Genomic DNA, 27650 nt, shown 5'->3' with positions numbered 1-27650 from the left:
GGAAAAGTTGTACCCTCGGGTTTACTGTACCACATTTATACATAACAAGCAGTGGAAATCCTTAATGGTCACAGGAGCACCAAGTATACTTTTCCCGCACGGTTCAGCCATGTAAAATCCTCTTTTGTCCATTTGAACATTTAATTAAAAAAAAGTCAACCAAAAGAACATTCTGAAAGTTGGATGGTGGGGGGTAAGAGGAGACAGCAGCAAAATACTGTACAGGTAGGTGCTCCTTACAGAGCTCAGTCTGACTCATTGAAACGAGTGAGCATTGTCTTGTGCAATGCCTCCCGGTACGACTCTGATGCTACAGCCCCGTAAGAGCTGCCACGTGCACCAAGGCCAGACCCACGTACCCGAGTTGGGGCCTAAGAGAGAAGGAAAAATAAAATCACATTGAGCCTCCCAAATAAGATAATGTATTGTAACAGAAGGAAAAATCAACCCTTCATCACAGATCTTTGCCCTACGTTGTAAGATGCCATATTTTCTCTAGACCGTCATCATTTTATTAATGCCACCCAACCACACCACCAACTCTCTTCTTGTGGAAATGGTTCACTTCTTGCTCCCAATTTCTTCTATTTTTCCAACAGTCTTAATTCCTAGCTATCATAGCAATTTCCTTTTTACAGACAGTGTTATATTTGGGACAGAAGAAACACAAGGCAGCTATGCATATAAATAGATCTGTCAAAGCTCGAATGCTGTGCAAGAAGACGCAAAGAGTTTCCCTTTATGCAAAGCCAGTATATTAAGAGAAAGCAACTGGAGAGAGAGAATGCCCTTCCGAATACAAAATTTATTTTTTTACAAATAGAGCAATCTGAAAAGTTACCTCAATGGGGGTTACAATACCCTGTTTCTTGCGACCCAACCCGCTGCCCTCTTTCCAGCCCATGGCCTGTAGCATGCGGCTGCCGATGTTGTCACTTCCGAGTCCATCTCGTGTTGGTTGTTCAAAATCCCTGTTGCAAAGCGGGGAGGGGGTGAAGTAAACAGTTAAGACAGCTCTGCTCTCTCTCCTGCCAATCAAGATCAAACAACCAAATGCAATGAGACAAAGGATACATTTCTAATGTGACTGAGGCAAAGGACAATTTTTCTCTTTGCTAAGAAAAGCAGCCTCTTCTAAAAGCGAAACATTGCTGTCACACGTAGTGTAAAACTTACACAGTGGCTGGGGTCACAGCTGAATACTTTCTCTTCTTGGGTTCTGGTGGCTCAGGAACACCATATTTTTCCCGTCGCTCAGCCGCACGATCTCGATACTTCATCTGACGACAGTGATGAAGGGACAGTGTTAGGTGATGAGATGCTTCCCACGTAACACATTCACTTCTGGTGCCCCCCATTAGCTGTCCTAACCATCATACCTCCATGTCATTCTTTTCAAGTGCCTCAAGCTCTTGCTCTGACAAATGTGCCCGTCGGTGAATCTCCAAATTTTGCTGCATGAGAGAAAAGAATAGAAAGATGAGGGGGTGGAGGTGGAATCAAAACACATTCTGGAGATCCACGTTGCTCCTAAGCACATGCAACCATTTTTATATTAGCAGAGTCACTTTATGTGAGATGGGTGGCTATATAAATAAATGTTTATTTTATTACATTTATATTGCAGCTTAATATTTCATTCCGGAAGCGCTAAAGGCAATAAACATCATGAAAATAAATGCAACAGCAAATTAAAAATATATAGGCATAAAAAACTATATAGGTGTAGGGTCTGCTGGAGTAAATATTTTCAGACTGCATCTAAACCCTACTAAACAGGGATCCAAACTCAGCAAAGAATGCTTTCTATGCAGCCCTACAAGTCTCCCTCCTGATGGAGCATGCAGAGATCCACCATCATTCCCTAGGCAAATCTGAGCTCATATACCGCTTCAGGGGCAAGAGCAGAAACCTTCAATTATTCGCATCCAGACTTTGGTTCAACGGCAATTTGAACTAAGCTTGGTACCAAATTTCACTTAGACCTAGCCTCTCTTGCCAAATACTGAATATAAAGTAACATTTAATCACTGTAAGCTCCATTTGGAAAATTTCCCCCAATGAAGCAATACCAAAGACTACAGGGAATTCTATTTTAATTTAGGAGCAACTTAAGCAAATTACATGCCTTTTCTGTGCACTCATTTGGCCCCTTTTCAGTTTCTTCTGTCTCTGCTATCTAATCCATCCATCAATCAAACTGAGGCATTCATTACCAAGAAATCCAAGTCTGCTTTCTCCAGGAACCACTGCAGTTAGTGCACCTACAAACTGGGCAAAAGCACGCTAGGCAAAGCTGCCAGATGTATTCAGGAGCAAAGTCAGATTCAGCAGCACATCTAAACTTGCAGTATTTGATCCTTCCAGAGGAATACAACTTAACCAAAACAAACTGCATTTCTGAATAAACCATCCTGATATAACTACTACTGTTTTATCTGGATTGAACTTCCTATTAATTAAGACTGCCGACTCAAAATTCTACCTGAAGCAAACCTTTTGGGGAACTTTCCTGGCCCATCTCCCCTTGCTGGACAGGTTTGGCTGTACCCTAAGAAGCCAGAATAACAATGATTTGGCTTTCCTCACTAACATTTTCTGCCCTTGGCTGGGATAAAACTGGCTGAACTGAAGCAGAGGATTTGGGATTTAGATATTCAAATTGACAGAACCAGTGTTTCCCATCTTTTCTACAACATAATTGCCCCCCCCGCCCCCCTTGGGCAATCTCTAGATATTTTTTTAACATCTTACATGTTTCTTACTGGAGACTTACTCTGGCACAAACTGGGATACTACCCATCAGGACAACAACCAGCAGATACACTAACCTTCCATATGAAAGCCACACTTGCTTGTGCTCAGATACAGAGGTTGAATCTATATCACATGTGTTATTAAAATGCCTGTTATATACCCAATGGTGATCAAAACTCCTAGCTTCCATTGTCAGTAATTTCATTTGCTCCTGCGATTATGAAATTACAGCTCTCCTATTTGATCAATTCCCAGAAACCTTTAAGAAAGTTGCAAAATTCTTATTGATAGCCATGACTCTTATAAACCACCTGGCGCCTCCTTCACATTATTAACTGTTTCAGGTTTTTAATCTAATTGTATTTGTTCTTTTATTTACTATATTTGTTGTACTTTGCTTTTATGTTTGGTCTTAGACCATAAATAAATGATAATACTAATTCAAATCAACCACAATCTCTGCACGACATGTTGACAAGAACAAACTTGTTTTCTATCAATTTATGGACAGTACAGAATCTCCAAAATCTGGCTGATCTGCCATTCATTTCCTATAGCTGCTGAGGAACAGAGGCATTTAGCTGGATCTTGCATGGTCAAAGTATTAAAGCTCTGCCTGGGAAGAACTAGAATCATCACAAAATGCCTCCATGGCCTCTCTAACCCAAGGGATCCAGTTGGTTGCTATTGTTGATTGTAGTGAAAATGATACACTCTTATCAGCTGCATACCTTATGTAACCCCGAGAGCTGTTGGTGACGAATAAGTGCCTCCTTGCTGGGAAACTGTCTGCGACAAAGCAGGCAAGCCAGTTTGTGCCAATCAGTTAATTTCTCCTCCCGATCAGCTGCCTTCTCTTGCTCCTCCTCACTGTCGCTTTCACCACTGTATGCGGCTACTAAGCCTCGTGGTGGACTCTGCAAGTGGGGAGAGTTACATGCCAGAATCAGAACTATTACCATAATCCAGTACAACCTTCTTCAATTTAGTGTTCCCTGGGTAGGTTAACTCCCATAATCCCCACTGTTCGGGATTATCTTAGAAACAGCTTTCAGCGCTGGAAGCTCTTGTGTTCAAGACTTCCCACGATATGTAAACACTGTGATTATCTCTTATTTTATACCTCAACATATCAGATATTCTCCCATCTGTGAGAGGACTCACAAGCAGGTTTTGTAGAACCTCTGCACCCTTACCCATTCTTCTGGACATTCAGAGTGCAAATCCAGAAAGTTTAAGTAGCAGAGAAAGTCAAGAGGAAAGGCTTACCAGTCTGTCATCACCAGTAAGCTTGGACAAGTCCATGCCACTATGCTGCCTCTCAGCCAGTGCCCCCTAAGAACACACAGAATAAAACCGGGAAGTGTTGAAAGTACTATTTTTCCACATGAAAGTACTTTTTTTTTTCTGCTCAACAGTCAAAACAGTCCATCAAGTTACACAAGGAGGCCATTCAGGACCTTGCATAATAATGAACACAAATTCAAGTAATTATAACCACTCCTCCTCTATCTCTGCATGACTGTATTTTTAAAAAGTGTACAAAATACCACATTGCAACAGCAATTGAACAATATATGTACTTTAATACTGAAATAATATCCAATATATTTATTTAATAGTTAAGGAATCCTAATGAACCTGTATTCATACCTTTAGTAATTATCAGAATTGTTTAAATTGTTAAAAATTAGCTACAGATATATTCCTGGTTTAATGGTGAGCTCCCCACGAATTTTACCTTCTTCTCAAGGATAGCATAGCCAGCATCAGCTGTGGCCGATTCCCGCCTTTCATCCTCTCGTATGGAGGAGACTGGCTGAAAGCTGTTTTTGAAGTTCTCCTTCTGTTTATTGAGGCTGCGGGCCCAGCGTTCCATATCCTTTGCAATCTGGAGGTCAGCCCATAAAGAAGAAGGAAAGGCACAGGGGAACAGGAAAAAACAAGGAGGAATGAGCCCTCATTTCACATTGAGAAGATATACTACCTTCAAAAGAGCAGGAATGTTAACAAGACTGAAAGAGGGCTACGTTTCTATCAAAAGGGCTCCAGACCGAACTGCCTTCTTTCCCTCTCCCCACGAGAGGGAAATACTCTTCCGGTATGAGATGGCTTGCTACAGTTTCTAGTCATGGGGCTGTGGAATATTTTTTTCTGTTTAAAAAAAAAAAAAAAAACCTTTATGTGTGAAGGGAAGTGTGAAGCCTTCCCTGTGCAACTGTTCCTTAGCTGCTAAGTCTAAAGAGGAATATCCTTTGAGGGAGGCAGAGGCTTCTAACTAGTCCAAGACAGAACTATAACCATGCAAGCAAGATCTTCAGGTGAGAAGCACGTAGAATTCAAAGGTAGAGAAAGGAAAGCAGCATGAGAAAAAAGGGTGGTTCTCACCTGCTGGGCCGTTTTTGTCTTATGCTTCTCCTTCTTCTCTTTTCCCTCTTTGCTGCTGCCACCGCCTGAGCTGCCACTATCCTTGTGGCCGTCAGACGCTTGGTCTGAGGCTGGGACGTAAGTGCACCTCTCACTTTCCCAGTACAGATACTGCTGCGTCTGAGCATTGTAGTAATACTGGGAAGAAACATTGACACAGCACGTCTTTTGATACTGCAGCACATCATGAAAGTTGAGAGCTAAGTCACCCACCTGCTAGGACCAGCTATCGTAGTATGACAAAATGAGCCTGCCTTTCAGCTCATTATTCTCATCTTTTTGCCATATGCAGAAAGTAACAAAGTCTGCCCAAAGACAGGCAACTCACCTGGGAATTAGGGTCATAGTAGAGGCCAGTCAGAGGATCATAATAGTAGCCAGAGCTTTCATCATACTGATATGTGGAGACATCTGGGACAGCTAGCGGCCAGAAAGAGAGAACGCAGTGAGCAGGAGCAACAACACAGCCTAGGAAAGCTGGCAATCTAGGTCTGCTCTCCACTCCTAACTGGCTCCCTGTTCCCAAGAAGATCTGAATGTATAACAATCCTTCCTCCCTCCACTACTCACGGTACTGTGTGTAAGGTTCCTGTCCAGCAGAGCTGGTAGGCAAATTGGAAGTGCTGGTGGACATGCTGGGAGTTGTACCGGAGGGCTGGGCAGCATTAGGCACATCAGGCTTCAACACAGCTGGTGAGACTATGGTATATGACTGAGAACACGGAAAATGGGGGGAGGGGAGAGTGGATCAGCAGATGCACAGAGCATAAAACCTTTAATATGTGCCCCGAATCACCCCAATTGTACCTGAGCAATGGCAGCATTTCCTTGGGCTGGGCTTGCTCCTTCAGAGCTTCCAGTTGTCTGATACGTGGCCGGCACAGCTGTGTTCTGGGTAGTACGAGGGAAAGTTGGTAGGACAGGCATTGGATCAATACCTGGCACACCAGGCTCCTGTGACGCCTCAGCTATTTCATGAGAGAAGAGGCAGGGAGGCAAAGGAGCCAGTCAGTCAGGAGGTACAAAACATCCTACCAGTAAGAAAGAAAGTGGAGGCAGAGAAGCTTACCTGCCACTGATCCCTCCCCCTGGATCTTGTCTGCCTTCCCAACAGCTGCTGTCCCAGAGGTGCCAGACTGAGACTGGGATCCTTTCAGGTATCCCTGTGAGTACACTGTGGCCTCTTGAGCACCGTAGGGTTCATCATGCTGGTAGTAGCCATAATCTACAGACTGCTCATCTTGAGTAGCCCAGGAGGCCTCACGACCCTGCGATGCCTATTGGGAAGACCAAGTAAGAGGAAATCTGTTACTAAGGCAGGGCAGTAATTACACTTCTTTCCCACACAGAAATAAAAGAGATTCAAACTGTTAGACTTAGATGTTTTCTTCTTTTTTAAAAAAATAATTATTTTACAGCACTATGCTTTATAACGTTAAATATATTTCTTAGCATGTTCCGAAACAAAGAAAAAAAAACCATATCAGTGGCAGTAATTCACTGTATATCACCACATGAGTAAAAAAGCATTTCTGCTGCTGTACAGGATACACTTACATATTTGCTGATTTCTTTAGCCCCCTTCTGTCCAGAAGCGCTCTAACAAGTCAGAAGATTGTCTAGAATAAGTTTGAGGAGGGGAAAGAAGAAGTCCGCCCCTCCCCTGTGTCCAAAACCAATTCAATCTTCTTACCCTTCTCTTCCCTCCATCAGTTTTACCTGTGAGATAGCCCACTGTGCAGCTGCAATGGCAGTGCTGGCTACCGAAGCAGCACTGATGCGGTTTCCATCAGATGAACTTAGGTCCCTGCGAAGGGATAAAGAATGTTTAAATTTTATTTTATTCAACTTGTACCCACCCCAAACTCCCAACGACGGTAGTGTTCCTACACAAACAGAAGGCCCAATTCTAGGCAAAGGACTTGTTACCCACCGTTTGGAACCTTTTGCAAATTCCACGTTAATTGTCTTGCCATCAATGTTTAGTGGTGGATGCAAAGCCTGAAGGATCTGCAGCAACTGAGCTGCCTCCTGAGAGAGAAAAGGACAAGAAATTAAACCCTCAGAAAGACAAAGTGATACTGTTTGCTTAGTGTGGTACTAAGTGTGTTAAGGTGATGAATCAGGAATACGCAAATTCAACTTCCCACTCAACCACAGAGGATCACTAGGTAGCTTTGATCCCTCCATCTCAGTCCAGCCTATCTTACAGAGTTGTTTTCCATCTACCTAGAGAAGCATGAATCCTACTGGCATTTAGTCTTTAGCAATTTCATTAAGTGTCCTTGAGGGTGCACAGTTAGAGATGAACAGAATCTATTAATCCCCACCTACATTCTCCAATTTGTACTACAGATAATTCTATAGCAAAAATAATACATGGACTCGATGCACAAAAGGTTTTGGATTGTGCTCCAAGGATGCACAAAGGTTGTGTTTTGCTCCCCAGTATTAAATTATTAAAAGGAATGTATTAGTATGCTTACTTCCCCACGAAGTATACAAACTGCAAAACCAGACGCTGAGATAATTTAATCTATATTACCTTTGTGCCCTTTTCTGTTTTCTTCCCCTTAAGTTTTTAGCTGTAGTTAGTAGAAGGGAGGGAAATGATGCCTTGAGCCCATAAGATCCTCTAAAGCTTCTCCTTGGCCTTCCTCAGGCTAAAAGTTCCATTAAGCTCTTTCTTCTAAGCTGTTAGATTACCTTCCTAAAGCCCGTCATTCCCATGACCAACCTCTAAAGCAATATTGAATTGCCACGTGTGCTATTTGTTGCACTCACCACAATAGTGGAGAGCTGAATGAAAGCAAAACCACGATTGAGCTGTGTCTGCTTGTCTTTAATGACACGGACATTCGATGAGGAGAGAACTGCATATGGCGCCAAGGCACTTAAGATGGAGTCCATTGTGCTATGCGGATTCAGGTTTCGCAAGATAATGGCTGGCAGAATAAGAAACAGCATGGTAGTTGGAACTATAGACTCTTTCAAGTACGTTTGAATTTTCATCTGAAAGGATTTAAAACTCTGCACAGCTAAGAAAGTACTATTAGTAAAAGTCCATGACATTTTGGCTTCCTTTTTTTAAATAATAATTAATAAATTAAATGTATATGCCACCTGACTCCCAGAACTCTGGTCCTTATGGCTATAAAAGAAACCTAATTCCACATCATTTTCTGCTGAACACAGGAAGATGACAAACTAGACCTGTATTAAAAGGCTTACATGACACTGTGAACACTCTCTCTGCTATCCTTTGTATGTATCTACACAGTTTGTGTACAGATCTACAGTTTGAATTATGATATATGGTGCCGTTACTGGCTGGCTGCTTCACTTTGCTCATAGCTTCTGATGGGCAACAAGCAGCTTTCCAACCAGTTGTTCAAGTCAAAAGGACACCCTTTCTGCATTTCAGATACTTGACTGTGAGATGTCTCCTTTCTCAGCAACAGGATGAAATAGTGGCAGGGCAGATAAGTATTCAGTTACAGAGAATTTCTTTCCCTACTCAGTTTTCTTATTGCTACTGCAACTGTCTTCTGCCCCTGTTGGAGGCGAAAAAAATCTCTTATCAAATAACAAGCTGTGGTGTATTGTTCCTCAACAGAAGAAGAGAAGAAAAAGAAGGCAACAGTGATGAAGTATACCACTGTTATATATATTTGAAGTGTATGTATATTCAGCTCACTGCAGTCACATACTTCTCCATAGTTTTCATAAACTGTCTTCACTCTGCAAACCCTCAGTCTGTATTTTTTGTCTCCACTTTTCTGTAAGTTCTCAATTATCTGTTTCAAACTATTGACAAGTAGCAACAAGCAGCCTTCCACTATTCCAAGCCCACTATCAGATTACTTTCAAAAACAGCTGACACAAGTCATTCCAATGAATCTACTTTTGCAGGCATTTTCTTCAGTATAAGATTTTGAAACCTACTATAAAATATCTACTTATTAGCACATTTCTCCCTAGTTGCCAATCAAGCTTACCAATCTGCACTCTCTAGAGCTAGGAATTACATTTAAAAGCTAGACTGATTAAACCAGCCAATTTCCATTTTACAGCCAAGTCGGGCCTGCCAACATACTCCTAAGTCTGCACACAAAAATTCAACTATCTAAAATGATATAGAACCTAAGTTAGTAAATCAGTGAGGAAACCTAATTAATAAATCTCAACGCTCTCATCTATAACGATTAATAGTTTCATGGGGGAACAACAAGAAGACAGCATGAGAGCCAATTTGGTCTAGTGGTTAAGGCACTGGGCTAGAAACCAGGAGACTGAGTTGTATTCCCACCTTCGGCATGAAAGCCGGCTGGGTGACTTTGGGCCAGTCACTTTCTCTCAGCCCAACTCACCTCACAAGGTTGTTGTTGTGGGGAAAACAGGAGGAGGAAGGAGTATTAGGTATGTTCACTGCCTTGAGTTATTTATAGTAATAATAAAGGCAGGTTAAAAAATAATAAAAAACCCTAAATAACTTTATTGTAGCTATATATCAAACTATATACTCACTGTCATTAGCATTCTCTGCACATGGTTCTGACATGGGGGCCACAGGCTGAGTGGACAGAGCTGCTGACACCTGGTATGGCTGCGGGAGAGGCAGAAGGCCTTGGCTGAGTTCTCGCCCTGATAATGCCACTAGCTGATCTAAGCGACCACCAGGGGGTAGCTTCTGTTCAGCTTCTGTTGCAAAGTGGAGGGTAACAAAACAAAACAAAACAAAAAAAAATTAGAGTGGTTTCTGTAGGCACAAACAGAGCTAAAAGGGCTGGGCTATTAATCTTACCAGATCTGGGAATGCCACACTTGAAGCACTTCTCTCTGCGCTTGAAATTCTGAACTCCACACTGTTGAGAAAAAAATAGACTTCATCTTTATTTTCAAATAAATGTAACTCTTGGCCCACTCTTTTAAAAGGTGCTCCTTACTGCAAAATCACAAATACAGTTGGCTCTCATTATCCAAGGTCTTGGTACATGGTTTCACATACTCATAGTTGGAAAATACACATCCTGAGTTTGGGGTCCATGATGTATTCTCTCTCATATCCCAGTTTTTGCCACATTTCTGTGTTATTTTATGCTTGTTGAAAACAGCAAACAAGCTTTTGTGCATGTGTAAAGTAGTTCTTTTCACGCCTTTGTTATTTGTAGATATTCCACTTGAACAGAATCCCTCTGAATGAGAGCCACCTGTACCTGCTGGTACTATCCCTTAAGTGCATGGTTTAAATTCTTGTCCTGATGGTTGTGATGGAAAAGCATTGAAAAATATTCAGTATAATCCCAGAAGATTGTCCTTTTGTCCTATTATGCCTCAGTCTCTGCTCCTAAAGTCAAACTTCCTAGATTTCTCTGTGCCTTTTATTTTCTTGTTAGTGCTGCAATCTTTGACAAAAAATTTGCAATCCTTATTTTAGAAAAACGTTTAGCAAAAAAAAAAACACATTTTAATCCTTATTTTAGAAACAAAACTATTCAAGATAAGCAAGAGGACTGAACGTATCTCGAGTCTGATTACAGAAGCTGGGCGTACTTGCTTCTGCCTTTGATTAACACTCAACATTTACCCCCTGCAACTGGAAAAAAGTCACAGTCATTGTTCTGAGTACACCACCAGGCCATCGCTGAGCCCTCCAATCTTGTCCCCTCAGCGGCACTACATCCTTCACACAGCAGTCCAGACCCACAGCTCTGAGTACCCCATGATTGAATACCTCTACCTACTGATTCAAAGCAGATACCTTGCTGCAGAGCCAGTCCTCGTTGATCTTGGGTTTAGGGTCACTATAGTGCATGGAGACTTTCTGACCCAGGATGGTGAGGGAATGCTGCAGGGAGAGAAACACCCCAATGAGACTCTGAAGCGGAGGGAGAGAGAAGGTGCCCATCACTGCCGCAGCAGAAAGAAGGAGAGGTTCAAACCCTTCAGCTGAATGGATGAGGGTGAGGGAGGGAAGGGAGCATAGGCTGAGAGAGTTTTGGAACTTGGCTATTTGGCTAGTGCACACCTAATCTGGCCGACCAAGGCACCTGTTTCTACCCAAGGCACCGGGACGTCCGGTTGCTGTGATGGAGGGAGAGTGTGTTGGAGAGAGACAGAGAGAAAGATGAAGAAAAGGAGAAACAGACAAGAGAAATGCAGCCGTGCTGTGAGACACCACTGTACAATACCTCTAGACCACTAGAATAACCTTTGTTGACCTTCTGCCCCACCAGCTAGCAACATTTCTCTTTTCTTCTCCCAACTCAGTGCCACTGTGCCCCCACAATGGGCATATTTCCCTACCCACTACTCCCTCATTCAGTAAAAATCTCTGCTACACTAGTGTCAAGTTCCACTTTAAGGGCATGCTTGGAGAAACACTCAATCTTCTGTTTGCAAGTTTCTTTGAAAATGAAAACTTTTGGGAGAGCTTAAATAAGATTTTAAACTACACACACATCCCCTGATGTTCAATGCTTGACTTCTATTCTGTTCTACCGTGTGCAATACCCCAATTTAACTACCTACTGTAACTGTATATTTCCTAAATGGCCTATCAAAACTACTGTTTTACTCAGTTGCAAGGTCTCAACACTTGGTGAGGACATCAGACAATTTTATGGGCATACACACCATAAGGACCAGAACACTAAGCCAGACCATTTTCCAAAACCAATTTCTAGCAGCTGCTAAGTCAAGGCCTAATTGACTAGAACCTCTTTCTGGCACATGCAAGAACCTTGCCTAACTCTAGCCCACTGTCAACCTTCAGAGAGAAACACTACCAGTTTCACACATAGTTGTACAGATTGTGCTCAAAAGGAAACCCTCATCATATGTCTCTCAACCCAATTTTTCCACATCCCTCCCACATCCAGAGCAACATGTATCATCTCAGCCATGCTTGGGCTACACATGTCAGCTCCCACTGGGGATGCGCACACATGGCCCAACTATATTGTCAACACAAGAGAACAGAAAGAAAAGGAGATGGCAAAGGTATCTGCCATAGCTGCATAAACCCTGGGAAACCCAAACAGTCAGGGCTAGGATTGCATTTTCATCCATGTTATGGTCGCTTGGAAATAAGATTGCAGTTTGAAACTAGTCAGAACAGACACAATTTGGGTCTAAAAAACTTGGCATGTTGCTATTCACATCTCTACTGTAAACCTACAGTGCTGAAGAGAAAATAGGGTCTCACACAGAGGGGCTGTCAAGAGACAGCTGTTGTGATAAAGGAGGAAAAAAACCTCCTGGGGAAGTTTCCATTCTAAACTCACATTCCTGTCATAATAATCTCTGGCAGATTATGGAGAAAAAGACAGCCCGTTGACAGGTGGCCAGCTTTCCTATCTACTCAAATTGTTCAGTTACAGCTATAAACTGCCAGAGCAGAGCCTTTGTCACACTGAGCATGCATATTTCCAGAGCAGGAGAACACAGACAGGACTCATGATTTCCCAAGCCCTTATTTCTTACTGCTAGGAACTCCCAAAATCCCCATTATTATGGATCAACACCTAAGTTCCCCTGCTCAACTTGTTAGATCCCACTGTCGTCCCCATGGTGGAAATTAAATCCAGTTTTGATTTACTGCCTGAATTTTTAATATCACTTCAAAGCCCTGTTTTCTTGAACCCCTTTTTTCAGGTCATAGGTAGACCCCAGAAGTCAAACACCCAGTTCCCAGTACTCTGTTTTGATTCCTGGAATTGTAAACAAGGCAAGATATCTGACTTTCAGATCTAGCTGCTCTTCCTAATCCCAGTTCAGGGATTTCCTAAGGGGAAGGCATCTAGAATTTGTCACATGAACCAGGTGTTCAGATTGGTCATTAACAGTAGCAGTACTTGTGGGTTTCAAGTGCAGCAAAGCAACCTGATTGGCTTCCATCCATCGTGTAGCGTCCTGCAAGTGATTAAACTCGACGAAGGCGAAGCCCCGGCTCTGACCTGGAGGACAGCATTCAGATACAGACGCAGTGTGTTAGTCAACAGATCCAGCCAACATCACGCACCCCTGTCGCTGTACCAAATGGGGCAAGGGCAGGGCGCGGGGGAGAAAATAAGGTAGAGTGGGAAGGCACAGAAAAGGCACCCTAGTTGCAAAATGGAGTGGTGCAGACTCAAATGCTGGTCACCAGCATCTCTTCTGATCATTCCAATAAAGTATTTTTGATGGAGAGATGCTATTCACTGCTACTCAAACCATCCAGTTGTTTATTTTTCCTAGAATTGAGAAGAGAACTGTGGTGTCCCAACTCCCAGATCAGTGCTTATCAGTCAGCTTGTATTTCCAAAAGGATAAGGGCTGGAGAGAGAATGTTGGCTTTGAAGAGATCTATTTCTAGCACTAACAGATTCATTTATCTAACACCTTTTTCATGTTTTAAGCAATAGCTGATTCAAAGAATCTATGCAGGAGGCTACTTCTTATTGTAATAGTATGGTACTTGTCCTACCGACTTCCCTGTTTAGCTTTGGGAAGGGTTAAAATAACCCCACATAACAGAACAGGACCAAGCAAAGATAAAAAGCTGCAGTCTGTTGGACTTGAATCTGGAAGAATTGGATTTAAATTCCAGCTTAACCTTAACATTCATTTGATGACTCTGAGTCAATCACTCTTTCAATCTCATTGCTCCATCTGTCCAACAGAAACAATAATGGTCACTTTCTATTGCAAAAACGAATGATAAAGAAATATTGCCTGCATAAATTTAACATAAACTCAACTAATATCATGTGCCTAGACTGAGAGAGTTTACTAAAAATCCAAAGAAGAGGCACTGATTTCAGCCAGCTTTCCCACTTTCTTCCTTAGTAGCACTGGAATTAAGATAAAATATTTAAAGGAAACCGAACTGACATAGGCAAGACCAGTCCACTGAATGGGAACGTTCAAGAGACTACACTTCTTTAGGGCTCTTTCTCAAAGTCTGCAGTTCCAGTCCTTGTGAAAATGTAAAATTCATTTTGCATTGTAATTTCCTTTTCTTAGCCTCTGGTTGCCCATAGAAGCAGGGTGCCTTTCTGTACCCTCCATCTTGCAGTATCTGCCAGTCCACTTCAGGCCTTGTACAACAAAGGGCAGATACAGAGGACTATAACCAAAAACATAAGCCTTGCTTTAAAAAAAAAGGAAGGGGGGAGAAAAGAAAAGGTATACAGCCCTATCTCAGGGCCTGCAAGTGTGTGTGATAGGTAGGGAATAACCTTGGCAAGAAGAAGTATACTTACCTGCTTGATTAAACAACTTACTTTATTCCCAGAACAGTATTAGATCATTTTGTCTTGGAGCAAACTAAAGAGATCTCTTATTATACTTGCATATACCATACCTATCCAACTTGTTGGCAACCTGTCTTCCTTAATGTAGCCTGGCACAATTTATGGTCTATTAAACCAAACAAGTTCACTAATCAAGTACTGTGTTCACAGGTGCTTGACAATTCTTCTATCCCATCACAAAAAAAGGCAGTAAAAAGCCAGGAGGTTTATTAAGTCCTTGGTGAATCACAAGTGCCTGGAGGATTATAGTTAACTTGGTGGAATCAAAAGTTGGATACTTGCCCTAATATCTGCTTCATCAGTATCAATCTTAAAACAGAGTCTAATTTAGGCTGCAAAGATCTAAAAAGGAACGCCAACATAGCTGATAAAATATGGCCAAACAGAAAGTGCATTATATAACCAAAAGGGTTGTCTTCATCCTTTGCCATGTATGCGTGTCTGTTACCTCAAAGAGAGAGGCCAAGTAAGAAAGATAGAGAACAAGTAAGAACTCATCTTAATACGAAAAGCAATACTGAACTGCTAAACCTCCAAAGATTCACACTTATGCAGAATGCAGTGAAACTTGGAAATGGCAGGCCACATCTTCTGCTACTTTTTCAGGCCATTCTCACAGACAGCAGAAGAACCACTAAGGCTCACATTTATGGGATTTTGATAACAGACAATAACACTTAAAGGGCTACTTCTGAATCCACTGCTAACATCTGGAAGACTGACTTATCCTTATCACTGATTGGAAGACCCTAAATACAGTACAGCAGAAACTACAATTGCATATTTTATGCCACAGGGCAAAACTGCTCCACATGCACACATGCATAGCACACCACACTCTAGTTTGCAGTGTGTCAAATGGTAGTTGAAACATTACAGCCATATCAAGAGAAAGGAGTAGAAAAAACTGTGAACAGGAGCTCACCTGAGGCTTTATTTCGCATCAGCCGCACCTCACGGGGCTGGAATCCATGTGCCTGCAGCTGGGCCCGGATCTACAGATGCAGAGAGACTGTTAATAATGCCAGTAACAGGAAGCTTTAACATAGCAGTCACTGAAAGAAGTAGGGAATGCTAATGAATTCTTGTATGGGCTGTTCTCCAGATGCTGCTCAATTACAACTGCCAGTAACCCCAACCATCATCCCAATGGAGTTCAGTAACATTTGAGGCCACAGCTTCTCCATTCCTGAATCAAAGATCCCAAAGTGCCTTTTAGCCCAAGCAACCAACTTACATCACTCTCAGTGGCAGATTGAGGCAACATCCTCAGCATAATGATACTGCTAGCCTTCTGTTCTTCTTCTTCTTGTTCAGTTCGATAGTCTTGGTCCCGGTAATCGCCATCACCAGGAAATCCCAAATGCTCATTTGGGCTATCTCGCTTTCTGTGTTGTGTCTCTGATCCTGAGGAGGCCTCATAAGAATCCTAGGCAACAGTAACACAGAAGACGACAGCTCACCAGGGTGGAAGCCAAGACTGACTTAGACAAGGAAGTTCCCAGTCTTGCAGGCCAAGTCTAGCAATGTACAGGCAACCACAATACCATCACGTGGCTGCTCTCCAAGCATTCTGCCAAATGGATACAATATTTTATGAACGAACAGTTATCTACAAGCCCAATTCCAGTCTCTCTTTCCATTATTTTGCATATAGTCCTACATGATTTCTTCATACAGCCTGCAATAGCCCTCCCCAATCAGCTGCACTTTGAATGGCATGGAATTTCCTTAGGGATTCTAAAAGATGAAAAGAAGTTCTGAACCATAAGCCTAAAGGATTCTTACCCATACGGCAGCAGTTAGTCAAAGGCTCAGAGTTATTCAGTTGCTCAGAAAAGCCATTACCTTATTGTTGCTGAGAAAACTACATGGCTGTGACCATGAAATCAATAGGAGACGAGCTTGACTGGAAGGAGACTTTACTCTTAACTTACCTCCACACTGTGTTCTTCAGAGGAATCATCATAATCATTAGCAGGTTCCTGGCTGTTGAAATCTCTCATGTAGGATCGATAATCCATATCTCTGTAGTCATGGTCCCTCTGATTCCGCCCTTCTGAACTTTCATCCTGAATCTGCTCAACAGCACCATACCGACCTGTTCGATCCCCACGGCCACCTCTAAAGTGAACAAAATGAAGAAATGTTAAAAAGAATTTTAAAGTACCAACACTAATACTGACAACGAGGGAAACATATTCCCTACTAAAACCTTTCGTTGCAGCTTCCAAATACCACTACTGAAACAGAGGAAAAAACTGACAAAATATTTGTTTAAAGAAGTCTGGACTTCCAAGAAATATTATTTCCCCTAATCTTGTTTACAAGAAGTATCTATGTGTGTGTGTGTGTGTGTGTGTGTGTGTATCTCTCTCAGAACAATGCGTGCTCAGAGCTTGTGGCTTCCAGATAGTACTGAAGTTATGCCCCCATCTCTCCCAGGCAGCATGGGTTGAATATGAGCGTCGTAGACTGACATTATCTGAATGGCTACAACTTGCCCATTATGAACTAAAGTCAGCAAGAGAGCATTGCTCTGGCTGTAACGTATATTATTTACATGCTAGAGTTCAATGAATAGGATTGCTAAATACAACTATCATTCAAGGTTTGAAGGTGGATGGGCACAATCTTTGTGAAATTGTCCTCAGAACTATGATCAGATTAAGATTCATAACTTATAGTAGCAGTTCATCTAGTAAAGTTTGTTTACTGTCAGTGAGCAGCATCAATTATATGTTTCATTCCCTACCCAGCAAGCTCTGCCGCTACAATGAATCGTTCTTAAACCTCATGAAGAAATCAATAGAAATCAAAAGGCATTCACACCTACTGCACCTCAGTAATGATACTGGTAATCTCTTGTAATAAATTGTCCTAATCGTCAGTTGAAAGGCACCAATTTAGGAGAGGCTAACCCAGTCTTTAAAAAGATGATCCGCTGATCGATTACTGTTTCTTGCACTTCTGTACCTTGGAAGGGCATATGAATGATGACATTGTAAATTATACTTTTTTCATTCTTTTTGCTGTTCCAGGGATGAAAAACACAGGTAAAGCTCAGCATACAAAGGTCCCTTAATACTGCCAAGCTGCTTTCTCTGGCAGAATGCATTAAGTGCTTTTCTTGTGCTACATCTTTTCTTTTCCATATTAAGAACAGTGGACAAATATAGTATGTTGAATTTTTATTCACGCACATTTCTCATATTGTATTGTTGCTTTGCCCCAGAAAGACTTCATTGTACTTGTGGGCCAGCACACAAGGGTTCATGTTCATCATTACAGGGTATAAATTCTTCCTATTTTACTAATGATGCTGAAGTTAATGATGACTAAAGAGAGGCTGGCCTTAATTTAACTATCCTTCATTTAATTTTAACAAACTGATTATGTGCCATCAAGTCATTTTCAAGTTCTAGTGACCACAGAGATAAATTTTCTCCAAGACAATCTATCCCTAACTTGTTATTTCGTGTCTCCCAATGGTGCACTCATCGCCTCTGTATCTGAGTCCATCCACCTTGCTGCCAGTTGTCCCCTTCTTCTCTTTCCTTCTACCTTTCCCAGCATTAGAGCCTTTTCCTGAGAGCTGGGTCTTTGCATAATGTTTCCGAAGTAGAATAATTTGAGCCTGGTCATTTGTGCCTCAAGTGAGAACTCTGGGTTGATTTGTTCAATGATCCATCGGTTTGTTTTCTTGGCTGTCCACAATATTTTCAGGAGTCTTTGCCAACACCAATGTTCAAAAGCATCAATACTCTTCCTATCCTGCTTCTTTAAAGTCCAATTTTCACTTCCATAGTGTGTCTCAGGGCATACCATGGCTTGCACAATTCTGATCTTTGTAGGTATAGACACATCATGGCATTTGAATATCTTTCCCAAGGTCATGCCTGCTTTACCAAGTACTAGTGTGCGGCATATTTCTTGACTGTTTGTCCCTTTACTGTTGATGGTTGATCCTAAAAAGCAGAAGCTATTCACCACTTTGATACCTTGATTGTCAGTTCTAAGGCTGGTTGTTCTACCTGTTGTCATTAATTTGGTCTTCTTTATATTTAATTTAGCCCCATTTTTTCACTGTGCTCTTTGACTTTTAGTACTAGGGCTTGCAGATTCTTTGCATTTTCAGCTATGAGGGTAGTGTCATCAGCATAGCACAGGTTATTGATGTTTCTTCCTCCAATTTTAAAACCGTGTTCATCTTCTTCCAATCCAGCTGCCCTTAATATATATTCCACACATAGGTTGAATAAATAAGGGGAGAGTATGCAGCCTTGTTGCACTCCTTTGCCAACCTGGAGCCAGTCTGTTTCACCATGTTCTGTCCAGACTGTGGCTTCCTGACCTTTATATAAGTTTCTCATGAGGACAATGAGATGTTCTGGGATTCCTGCTTTTCTGAGCACATTCCACAGTTTCATGTGATCAACACAATCAAAGGTTTTTCTATAATCGATGAAGCAAATTCTGACTTCTTTTTGGTATTCTTTGGCTTTTTCAATTATCCAGCATGCATCAGCAATAATGTCTCATATTCTTCAGCCTTTTCTAAAGCTAGACTGAACATTTGGCATCTTTTTCCATATAGGACTCTAATCTGCATTGGATGATCCTAAGCATTATTTTGCTAGCATGCAAAATTAAGGATATTGTACAATAGTTTGCACACTCTGTTAAGTCTTCTTTTTTTGATATTGGAATGTTGATTGACCTCTTCCAATCAGTTGGCCACTGTGTCATTCTCCAGATTTGCTGGCATAGCTTGGTTAGAACCTTGACTGATTTTTCTTCTGTTGCTTGCCATATTTCAGTGGGTATTCTATCAGTTCCTGTGGGTTTCCAACTTGGTAATGACTGGAGTGTTGATATAACTTCATCTTCTAGTACTAGAGGTTCTTGTAAGTAAGGAATATCTTCTAAGGTATCCTGAATGTTGACTTCTCTACTGCATAGTGATTTAGTATACACCTTCCATCTTCCTTTGATCTCCTTTGAATCGGTTACTACCTGTCCTTTTGCATCTTTTAGCATACCGATTTGAAGTTGGAACCTCCTTCTGAGTTCAGAGATCTTTTGAAAGACTTTCCTTGTTTTTCCATGTTTATTTCCATTTTCAATGTCTTTGTAGATGTTGTAATACCTCTCCTTGTCTCTTCTAACAGCTCTCTGAAACTCTTTGTTAAGTTCCTTTCTGAGATGTTTATCTTTCTTGGCTTTGGCTTCTCTTCTCTTCTTGGCAATTTCCATGTTTATTCTGATATCCAGTTTGCTTTCTTCTCTTTGTTCATTTTTGGCAATCTTTTTTTACATTCATACTTAATGACTTCTTTAAGTTCATTCCATAATTCCTCTGGTTTTCTATCAACGAGGTTCTGGACTTCAAAGTGATTCCTGATGTTCTCCTTGAAAATGGTGGATATACTGTATGTTCAAGACAATATCCTGGAAACTGACTGGCATTCTTCTTCTTTAGCTTAACTTGGAGCTTGCACATAAGCAGTTCTTGATCTGTTCCAAAGTCAGCACCTGGCCATGTCTTTGATGCTATAATTGAGCTCCTCCACCTCCTTTTAGCAATAATATAGTCAATTTGATTTCTATATACTCCATCTGGTGATGTCCATGTATAGAGGCATTGTTTTGGTTGTTTGAAGTTTTAACAAAACAGATCCTAAAATTAGTGCTGACTTTTCACAACTTCTTTGCTTAATGGTATGGCTTATCTAACCTAAACAATCCTTAGGAAAAATAGGCACAACATATTTCTTCCTGGGCTCTAAAGTAATTGAAGAAATACTTTACCTTCTCTCATACTCCATTGCTATCTGTGAAGTGCAAATGCTTCAGGAATCTCCTAATACAAATCCTTCAATAGATAGCTGCCATTCCAGAAGGTCATAAGAAGTGGATTATAAAGATTTCTGCAGGGAAAACAGAACAATGTTTTTATTCAAATGCTCACTGTAGCTTAATCCCAGCAACAGTAATTAAAGCATCTTCTAAACCAAAGTCTTTCCAGCTTTGCATGTACAGGCTGCATACCTTTTAAATTAATTGTATTTAATATTTTAAAAGAAGATAAGTGAAAAGAATGTAAGAAAGAAAATACAGGACATGTAAAAACAAGAAACAAGATACAGATAATTATCCTGATTGGACTTTGAACTGAACATATTTGGTTAACATAGTGCTAATCACTGACAAAACTATGAATAGTAAACTATACATTAGATCAATACTAAATGTTATAGATCAGATTGAGATATAATTCTATAGATAAGAAAAACAAAATTTTGGATATGGCACAAATCCATATATTACATTATAATGCAAGAATGGTTACAGGTTGCATCTTGAGTGATTCTCAGATCTGCAATTCCTCACACCAGTAACTCACCACTCCCCAAAAACTCCATCTATCATCTTCAACTTTGCAAATGCACATGTCAACATAAATGCTAAATCAATCTGACATCCACTGCTGGAATCAGCTATGTTCACACAATAAGCTCAAACCTATATCACTGATTATTATTAAGTAAATAATGTGCAGTGTTTTTTGTAAACTGTTCATATGGAAAATAGTATGATTTCACAAAACACAGGCAGATTAGGACAGACCATCACTTCTCCCACTATACACTCCAGATCCCACCCACTTCCTGAGCTCCAGAAAGAGACTAAATTCCAATACTTCTTTCATATATTCCTACTAGTCAAAACTTTACAGATGTATTCCTAGCTTTTTAACCGACTAGCTATATGACCTTGAGCACATAATTCCTTTGTCTATCAGACAGATAATCTTCTGCATTTTTGAGGTTTGAAACAGATTTAAAAAGATTTATGGATTTAAAGCACTTTGAGATTCAATATACAAAGCCTCCATTAAGATCCTTTCACAGCAGAAACATTCTCTGTCATTCTCTTGTAAAATTCCAGAATTAATTATATTTCTTAGACATTGCAATTGCTTATGAAAACTAAATTTCATGAGTTTTCAACAAGGACAAGAACAAACAAACACAGGTAAGGCAACAGAAAATTGTGAATTCTTTGCAAGCAAATGTACATGTAGTCCTCGGGTTACAACCGCAATTGGGATTGGAATTGCCATCGCTAAGCGAGGCAGCTGTAAAGTGCAATGTCATATGACCACGTTGCTTAGCGATAATTCCAGCAGTCCTGGTTGCCATCGTTAAGCAAGGACCACACTTGACTGTGACTTCCAACTTCCTGCTGGCTTCTCCATTGACTTTGCTTGTGGGAAGCTGGCAGGAAACATCGGAAATCACAACCAAGTAACTGTGGGAATGCTGTGACAGCCAGAATTCCAAGGACTGGTTTTAAGTCCCCCTCGTTCAATGCTGGCACAAGTCTGAATGGTTGCTGAACAAGTGGCCATACCCTAAGGACCACCCGTACTTTGCTACTGCTATTCACATACTCCCATGAAAAACTGGAATCCATCTCTTAAGAAATAAAGATGTTCTTATTCCCTGCCAGGTTAAATCTAATCGAAGGGCTTTTGTAGAATCCATGGTTAGCTTACTAGTTCCCATTGATCTAATGTTAAACTAAAGGCAAGCTATAATTAAATCATCACAAAACTACAGCTTTTATTATAGTAATGGACTTTGGGAAATACAAGGGATACAAATATTGCCGCAGTTTTTGCATATGCATGACTGTTGTTCTGTAAGCTTTGATTACTTTGTCTTAATTCTGATGTTCTGCAGATGTTCTGATGAAAACAGCCACACTGCCAATTGCTGGCTTAATATCTTGTACAAAACAAGCCAATTGTTTTTCATTGTAAAGCATGAGTAAACAAGCCATTCTGTCAGCCCTTTGAGGTAGTCCAGACAAGAAACCAAAACCATGAATACCAACACTGCCTTTATTGTAAGATTACAGTAACAGGATCTTGTAAATCTGAAAGCACTTCTCCCCTGCCTTGCCTTTACTTTCCAGAAAACTAAGAAGTATCTCTTCTGAAACATTTTCTACGCCCCCATTCCTTCTGTGGGCTGAGATACCTTTTGTCTGATCATTGTCTAGGCTGCAGCTCTTCCTCCTGTCTCCCAAGATCATTTTCACAGCCCATTATACATTCCATTGCACAATGTGTAAACTCAGTTTATTTCTTAAATAGCAGAACTGTACAGTAGATACGTACCATATATACTCACATATAAGCCCATCTGTGGATAAGTGAACCCTCACATTTTTAACCAAAATACCATGAAAAATGCACCACCTGCAGATGAGCCAACCCTTGAAATTTTTGTATGTTTTAATTTTCACTATTGGCTTATCTGTGGGTGGTGCAGTCTTCATTATTATTTTGGTTAAAAATTCAAGGGTCTGCTTAGATGTGGATGAGCTTATCTGTGAGTATATACAGGATATGGGGTACTTTAAAAAAGCTGAGGGAAAAACCTTCTGTATACACTTGCAGATAAGTCCATCCACAGATAAGCTGAACCCTATTTTGGGGGTATATTTTGGCACTAAAATTCTTGGCTTATCTGTCAGTATAAAGAGTACATACCTGTTATGCTATCCTGTTTCAAGGTAATCAATGTTCTGCAAAGTGCAGAAAAGGAGTAAAATAGTAAGCCAAAGTACAGGTAGTCCCCGGGTTAAGAACACCCAGTATAAGGATGACCCATAGTTAAGAATGGAGCCTATTGTAGCAAAATTCAAGTTAAATACACAATGATTCGAGTTAAATACACAATACTACTTATACAGTATTATATGATAATGCTGCTCCGGCTTACATACAAATTCGACTTAGACAGACCTTGGGAACAGAACTCATTCTTAAACCGGGAACTACCTGTAATGAAAGCATCAGATACAAAGAGAAGAAAATATAGCTAAATTTAATTTATACCAAACCATTCACTATATACCGCTCCATATCTTTCTATCCTTGCAAACCATCCTTGTTTCTGTCATATTCATATACTGCTTTATATATTCCCTTTTATTTTTTAAAGTTCCCAACTCTCTCCTTTTGAGGATCTTCACCAACTCCATCCAATCAACCATGACTTTCACAGTCTTCCTCCTCTTCTTTCTCTTCCTTCATATACTGGATTTGTAATTCAGTCTGATTCTCTCTACATGACTAAATCATCTCAACATATGGAAGATTCTCATTATTCATAGTAGTTATGTTCTATAAAGTTACTACAAACCCTGAATTAGCAAATACTGAAACCTCAGCTGGGAACATGCATGTTGGGTAACTCAAATTTTTCACTTCTCTGCATGTCCGCAAATGACCGCAAAAGCACCATGAGTATTGATTTTGCAGTTACAAATAAATTTTAGCAAGTATGAAAATTTGCAAATATGGAATCCACAAATAAAAAGAATCAACTATACTTTTGTACTAATCATACACTTTTATATTCAATAAATTTCACTTGGCACCCATTCATTCATTTCTTGTTTTACAAAGAAGGACCCCATTCCCACCACATTCAACTTTTATCTTTCTCTTGACATACCCAACTCTCACCTCAACATAACAAACTGGGCGGAAGCATACTCATATACACAGCTATTTTCACTTCTTATAACAAACACCCATTCCTTGCAACAGTTCACATACTACTCACTTCTTTCAATCAGTATTATAAGCCTATCAGTATTATAATCCTAACATTTCTTCCTATATTTATTAAACATTCTACCAAGATATATAAATTAATCTATTTGCTCTACTTTTTTGCCATTTATAACTGTATAACTTCAACAGTTCACTCCATTTTCCCCATCAAACCTTGGTCTTTGATACATTACTTTTCAGATCCGTATTTCTAATGTACATTGCAAATAATTCATGTTTTCAGACAACACTGCATCACCAGTGTACAGATCCAGGGATGCAGTGTGGGACAACCTTGCTGTTTCTGTTGACTTTTTAAAGGAGCCACAACTTTACCTGGGCGCACATGATGGGCGCATGGGCAAACTAATGTACTCATTTGAGTTCAGGAGGCATTACAAAGGTGGTGATAAAGTGTGGCTACGTGTGACCACCTTGTCACCACTTCCTTAACTGAAATGTGTATTTTCCTAAGCCCCTTCTGAATTCAGGAAAAAGCACAGCTCTTTTAAGGAGCTGCTGACAAGTACAACAAGGGTGCTGTTGCATCTGAAGCACTTTTGTCCACTTCAGTTTTTAAAATGTTTACAGACTGATCACTTTTGATCTGTTCTAGAATCGTCCCAGGTATCAAGGTCAGACTGACTGGTTTGTAATTCTTCCTTTTTCCCCTTTTCCAAGAGAGAAAGGCTTTCATACTCCAGGATTTGTCAAAGATAACGGACTGAGGTTTGTCAGACCATCCCCAAGCCCCTTTGGTACTCTAGAATGGAGGCCATCTGGCTCTGATCTGAACTCATTCAAGGTTAATTGGTACTTGCTGACTATGCTTCCATCAAGCTCAAACAGAAACCCTCTTCTCAGAAAAGACTGAACCAGAATAGGAATCCAATAGTTTTGCCTTCTGTTTGTCATCTGGTATTTCTTTTATCATCTTCATTGAGCACATTATATTGTTTCTTTTCCTTTAATGTGAACATACCCCAAGAATTTTGCTGTTACTAGAATTCTTTACTAAATTTTGCTCACAGCTTTAGCTTTCTTGACACTATGTCTACAAATCTGGGCTACCCATCTGTATTCTTTCAAGAAGACCTTCCTTATTTTGTTAGCTTTGATATTCAGGTTTTCACTAATTATTTTATATAGCCATATTGGCTTTTACTGCTGTCCTTCACTTCTTTTTTCCTCATTGGAATTGCTTACAATTGTACTTTTAGTGTCTCTTTTTTAGGAACTCCCAGCCATTTTGAGCTCCTTTTGCCATTAGCTTCCCCTGATACACAACCCCTTTTATCACTGCTCTGAGTTTAGCAAAACCTGCTTTAATGCTGAAGACTAGCATTTGATTATATTCATCTTTAATTTGCAGTATTACATGGTCTTGTTCCCACTACTTCAATCTTTGTCTAAGTCTTTTCATTTTCTGTATAGTTGGAGAATAAGACAGAGTATATTTAATTTGATCCTAATCAATACTCTGTCTTATTCTCCAACTATACAGAAAATGAAAGAAATGTATAATGGCTTTTTTCTGTCTTGATATTAATAGAAATCCTACAATTACAGTTATTAAATAAACCTTAGGTAGTTCACAAACCTTCTCCCTCGTTCAATGAACTATGCATCGCTCATATTTTTTCATTATTAAGCTCTTGTGATTCAAGACTACACGCAAAAGTTTGTGCCTAGCACTATCTGACAAGATATGAAAAACACGTTCCTATGCTGCATTTGTGGAAGATTCAATCTAACTATTCATAGGAACAAAAAATTATATCCCTAAAAACATATTGCTTAAGATAACATTTATACACTATTTGTCATTCATTCATGGAAATAGGATGCTGAAAACCAAAAGTATGGTTCAGGTTGTTGTAAAATAATTTGTATGCAAACTATTAACTCTTCTATGTATTGTCGAAGGCTTTCACGGCCGGCATATGATGGCTGGTGTGGGTCTTCCGGGCTGTGTGGCCGTGTTCTGGAAGTTTTGTTTCCTAACGTTTCGCCAGCACCTGTGACTGGCATCTGCAGAGAGCAGGAGCACAGACAGGAGCACAGAGGGAACTGCTCCTGTCTGTGCTCCTGCTCTCTGCAGATGCCGGTCACAGGTGCTGGCGAAACGTTAGGAAACAAAACTTCCAGAACACGGCCACACAGCCCGGAAGACCCACACCAGCCATCTATTAACTCTTCTATTACAGTTATATACCCACTGACTTTGGAGTATGTAAACACTATAGGATTAGACTGTAAAAGTTTTCATTCTTAGAAGCTGGGTTCATTCTTAGAAGCTGGGTTAGGATCACAATCAAGTGTGCTTTACCATTAGATTTGATAGCTGGTTCAGTATCTATAGCAAGTATGACTACATTTATCTACTGTATCATGAACATATAAGTGAAATGCAGGACCTGTAGCAGAAATAAGTATATTCCCAAAGCCTACACTTATAGTCCAGAAATCACTGTTGGCTACTGACTCAAAAGCCTGTCTTTTTCAACTATATAACAATTCCAAAGGAGATTGTGTCAATTACAATGGACTAGATTCATGTAAAGCTTAAATATTAAACTTAAATCTAGTTTAGGAATGGTGAAATATGGAAGACTGAATTCCCATCAAGTACTGCTGCTTGAACCATCCGTTCTTAATTTTCAGAAAACGATTGTTTCTACTCGGAAATAAACGTCAATGAATTCAACGGAAGATACTCATACATATGAATGGCATTGTCATATTAAAGAGAGTAAGATTATCAGCAATTGGCAAACAAGGGGTCCTTCCTTATCATACTTCATATACTCAGTGTCACAGACTGACTGCCTCTCTTGCATTTCCTGGCCGTTTAGCTCCTCTATTTTCAACGTTTCCGCTTTGAAGCCAGTATTTCGCAGTATCTGCCCCTCCATTCACCAGAGAAAGCGGATTCTAGACCTCAGAAACTTGCTCCACAATCGATGTTTGTGCTTAACGTACCACAAACACATGTTGCTCTTCATACACACATAGGATTGTGGCGAACCTACGGGCCTCTCTCTTCAGCAGCTTTTCGCCCAACTACTGAGCAGGTTTCCCCCTCCTCTTTGTATTCGGCTACGGGGGCAAAATTGGAGAGCATTTCAGGCGCGGAAGACCAAGCGGGCTTTGGATCAAGGAACTTTACGCCAGAGTCAATCTGTCGGCCTTTTAAAGGGCTCCAAGACTAGGCGGCGATTTTCTTCTCGAACCAGAGGAACGCCGCTTTCTCCGGGACTGCCAGGGCCCAGCCTGTCAGCCTTGAAGCCCGGGGGAGACCCAGCCCACACCGCCCCGTCCAGGCCCGCCAAGCCCCACCTTCCCCGGCGCGCCCGGCCTCTCACGCCGTCGCGCTCACCTGGCAAATGCTTCTCCAGCGCCCGAAAGGGACGGAAAGAGGACTGACCGCTGGAGCGGCCGCTCAGCCACCCGACTCGCCTCTCAAAATGGCGTCGCTTCTCCAGGCCACCCTCCCCCGCCTTTTCCCAAGACTCTCTTCGTCACCGTTGTCGTCG

General features: G+C 40.8%; 1 protein-coding gene across 3 annotated transcripts; it reads right to left on the bottom strand.

The window, feature by feature from the left end:
• Positions 1-233: 233 nt before the first annotated feature.
• RBM10 (RNA binding motif protein 10) lies at positions 234-27650 on the bottom strand. 3 transcript variants are annotated; one of them, XM_007427802.4, is made up of 25 exons: positions 27494-27650; positions 20292-20410; positions 16418-16604; positions 15718-15909; positions 15406-15475; positions 13069-13142; positions 10946-11032; positions 9989-10049; positions 9712-9885; positions 7969-8129; positions 7118-7215; positions 6904-6991; positions 6742-6783; positions 6254-6461; positions 5992-6152; positions 5755-5896; positions 5513-5604; positions 5146-5322; positions 4499-4648; positions 4027-4092; positions 3489-3674; positions 1380-1454; positions 1177-1280; positions 842-971; positions 234-371 (listed from the first exon to the last, which is right to left on the bottom strand). In XM_007427802.4, the coding sequence occupies exons 2-25, from the start codon at positions 20306-20308 to the stop codon at positions 246-248; spliced, it is 2868 nt and encodes a 955-aa protein (XP_007427864.1). In that variant the 5' UTR covers positions 20309-20410; positions 27494-27650; the 3' UTR covers positions 234-245. The 3 variants fall into 3 exon arrangements, with proteins under 3 accessions (XP_007427864.1, XP_007427865.1, XP_087993998.1); XM_007427803.4 differs by lacking the exon at positions 6742-6783; XM_088137872.1 differs by lacking the exons at positions 13069-13142; positions 16418-16604; positions 20292-20410; positions 27494-27650 and having other exon boundaries at positions 15718-15786.

The sequence above is a fragment of the Python bivittatus genome, unplaced genomic scaffold (genome assembly GCF_059951505.1).
Source record: "Python bivittatus isolate LINGU-HERP-01145 unplaced genomic scaffold, Pbiv_v1 ctg000220_np1212, whole genome shotgun sequence".
NCBI classification, from domain to species: Eukaryota; Metazoa; Chordata; class Lepidosauria; order Squamata; family Pythonidae; genus Python; species Python bivittatus.
This window is presented reverse-complemented; position numbering and strand designations above follow the sequence as displayed.

Excerpts from the sequence above, each read along its gene's own strand:
- RBM10 (XM_007427802.4), bottom strand. Across the intron at positions 11,033-13,068 it reads GATGGATGGAAGCCAATCAG|CATTCCCTCACCATCCTGGG; the intron begins GTTGCTTTGCTG and ends CTCTCCCTGCAG. Across the intron at positions 6,153-6,253 it reads GGGGGAGGGATCAGTGGCAG|CTGAGGCGTCACAGGAGCCT; the intron begins GTAAGCTTCTCT and ends CTCATGAAATAG.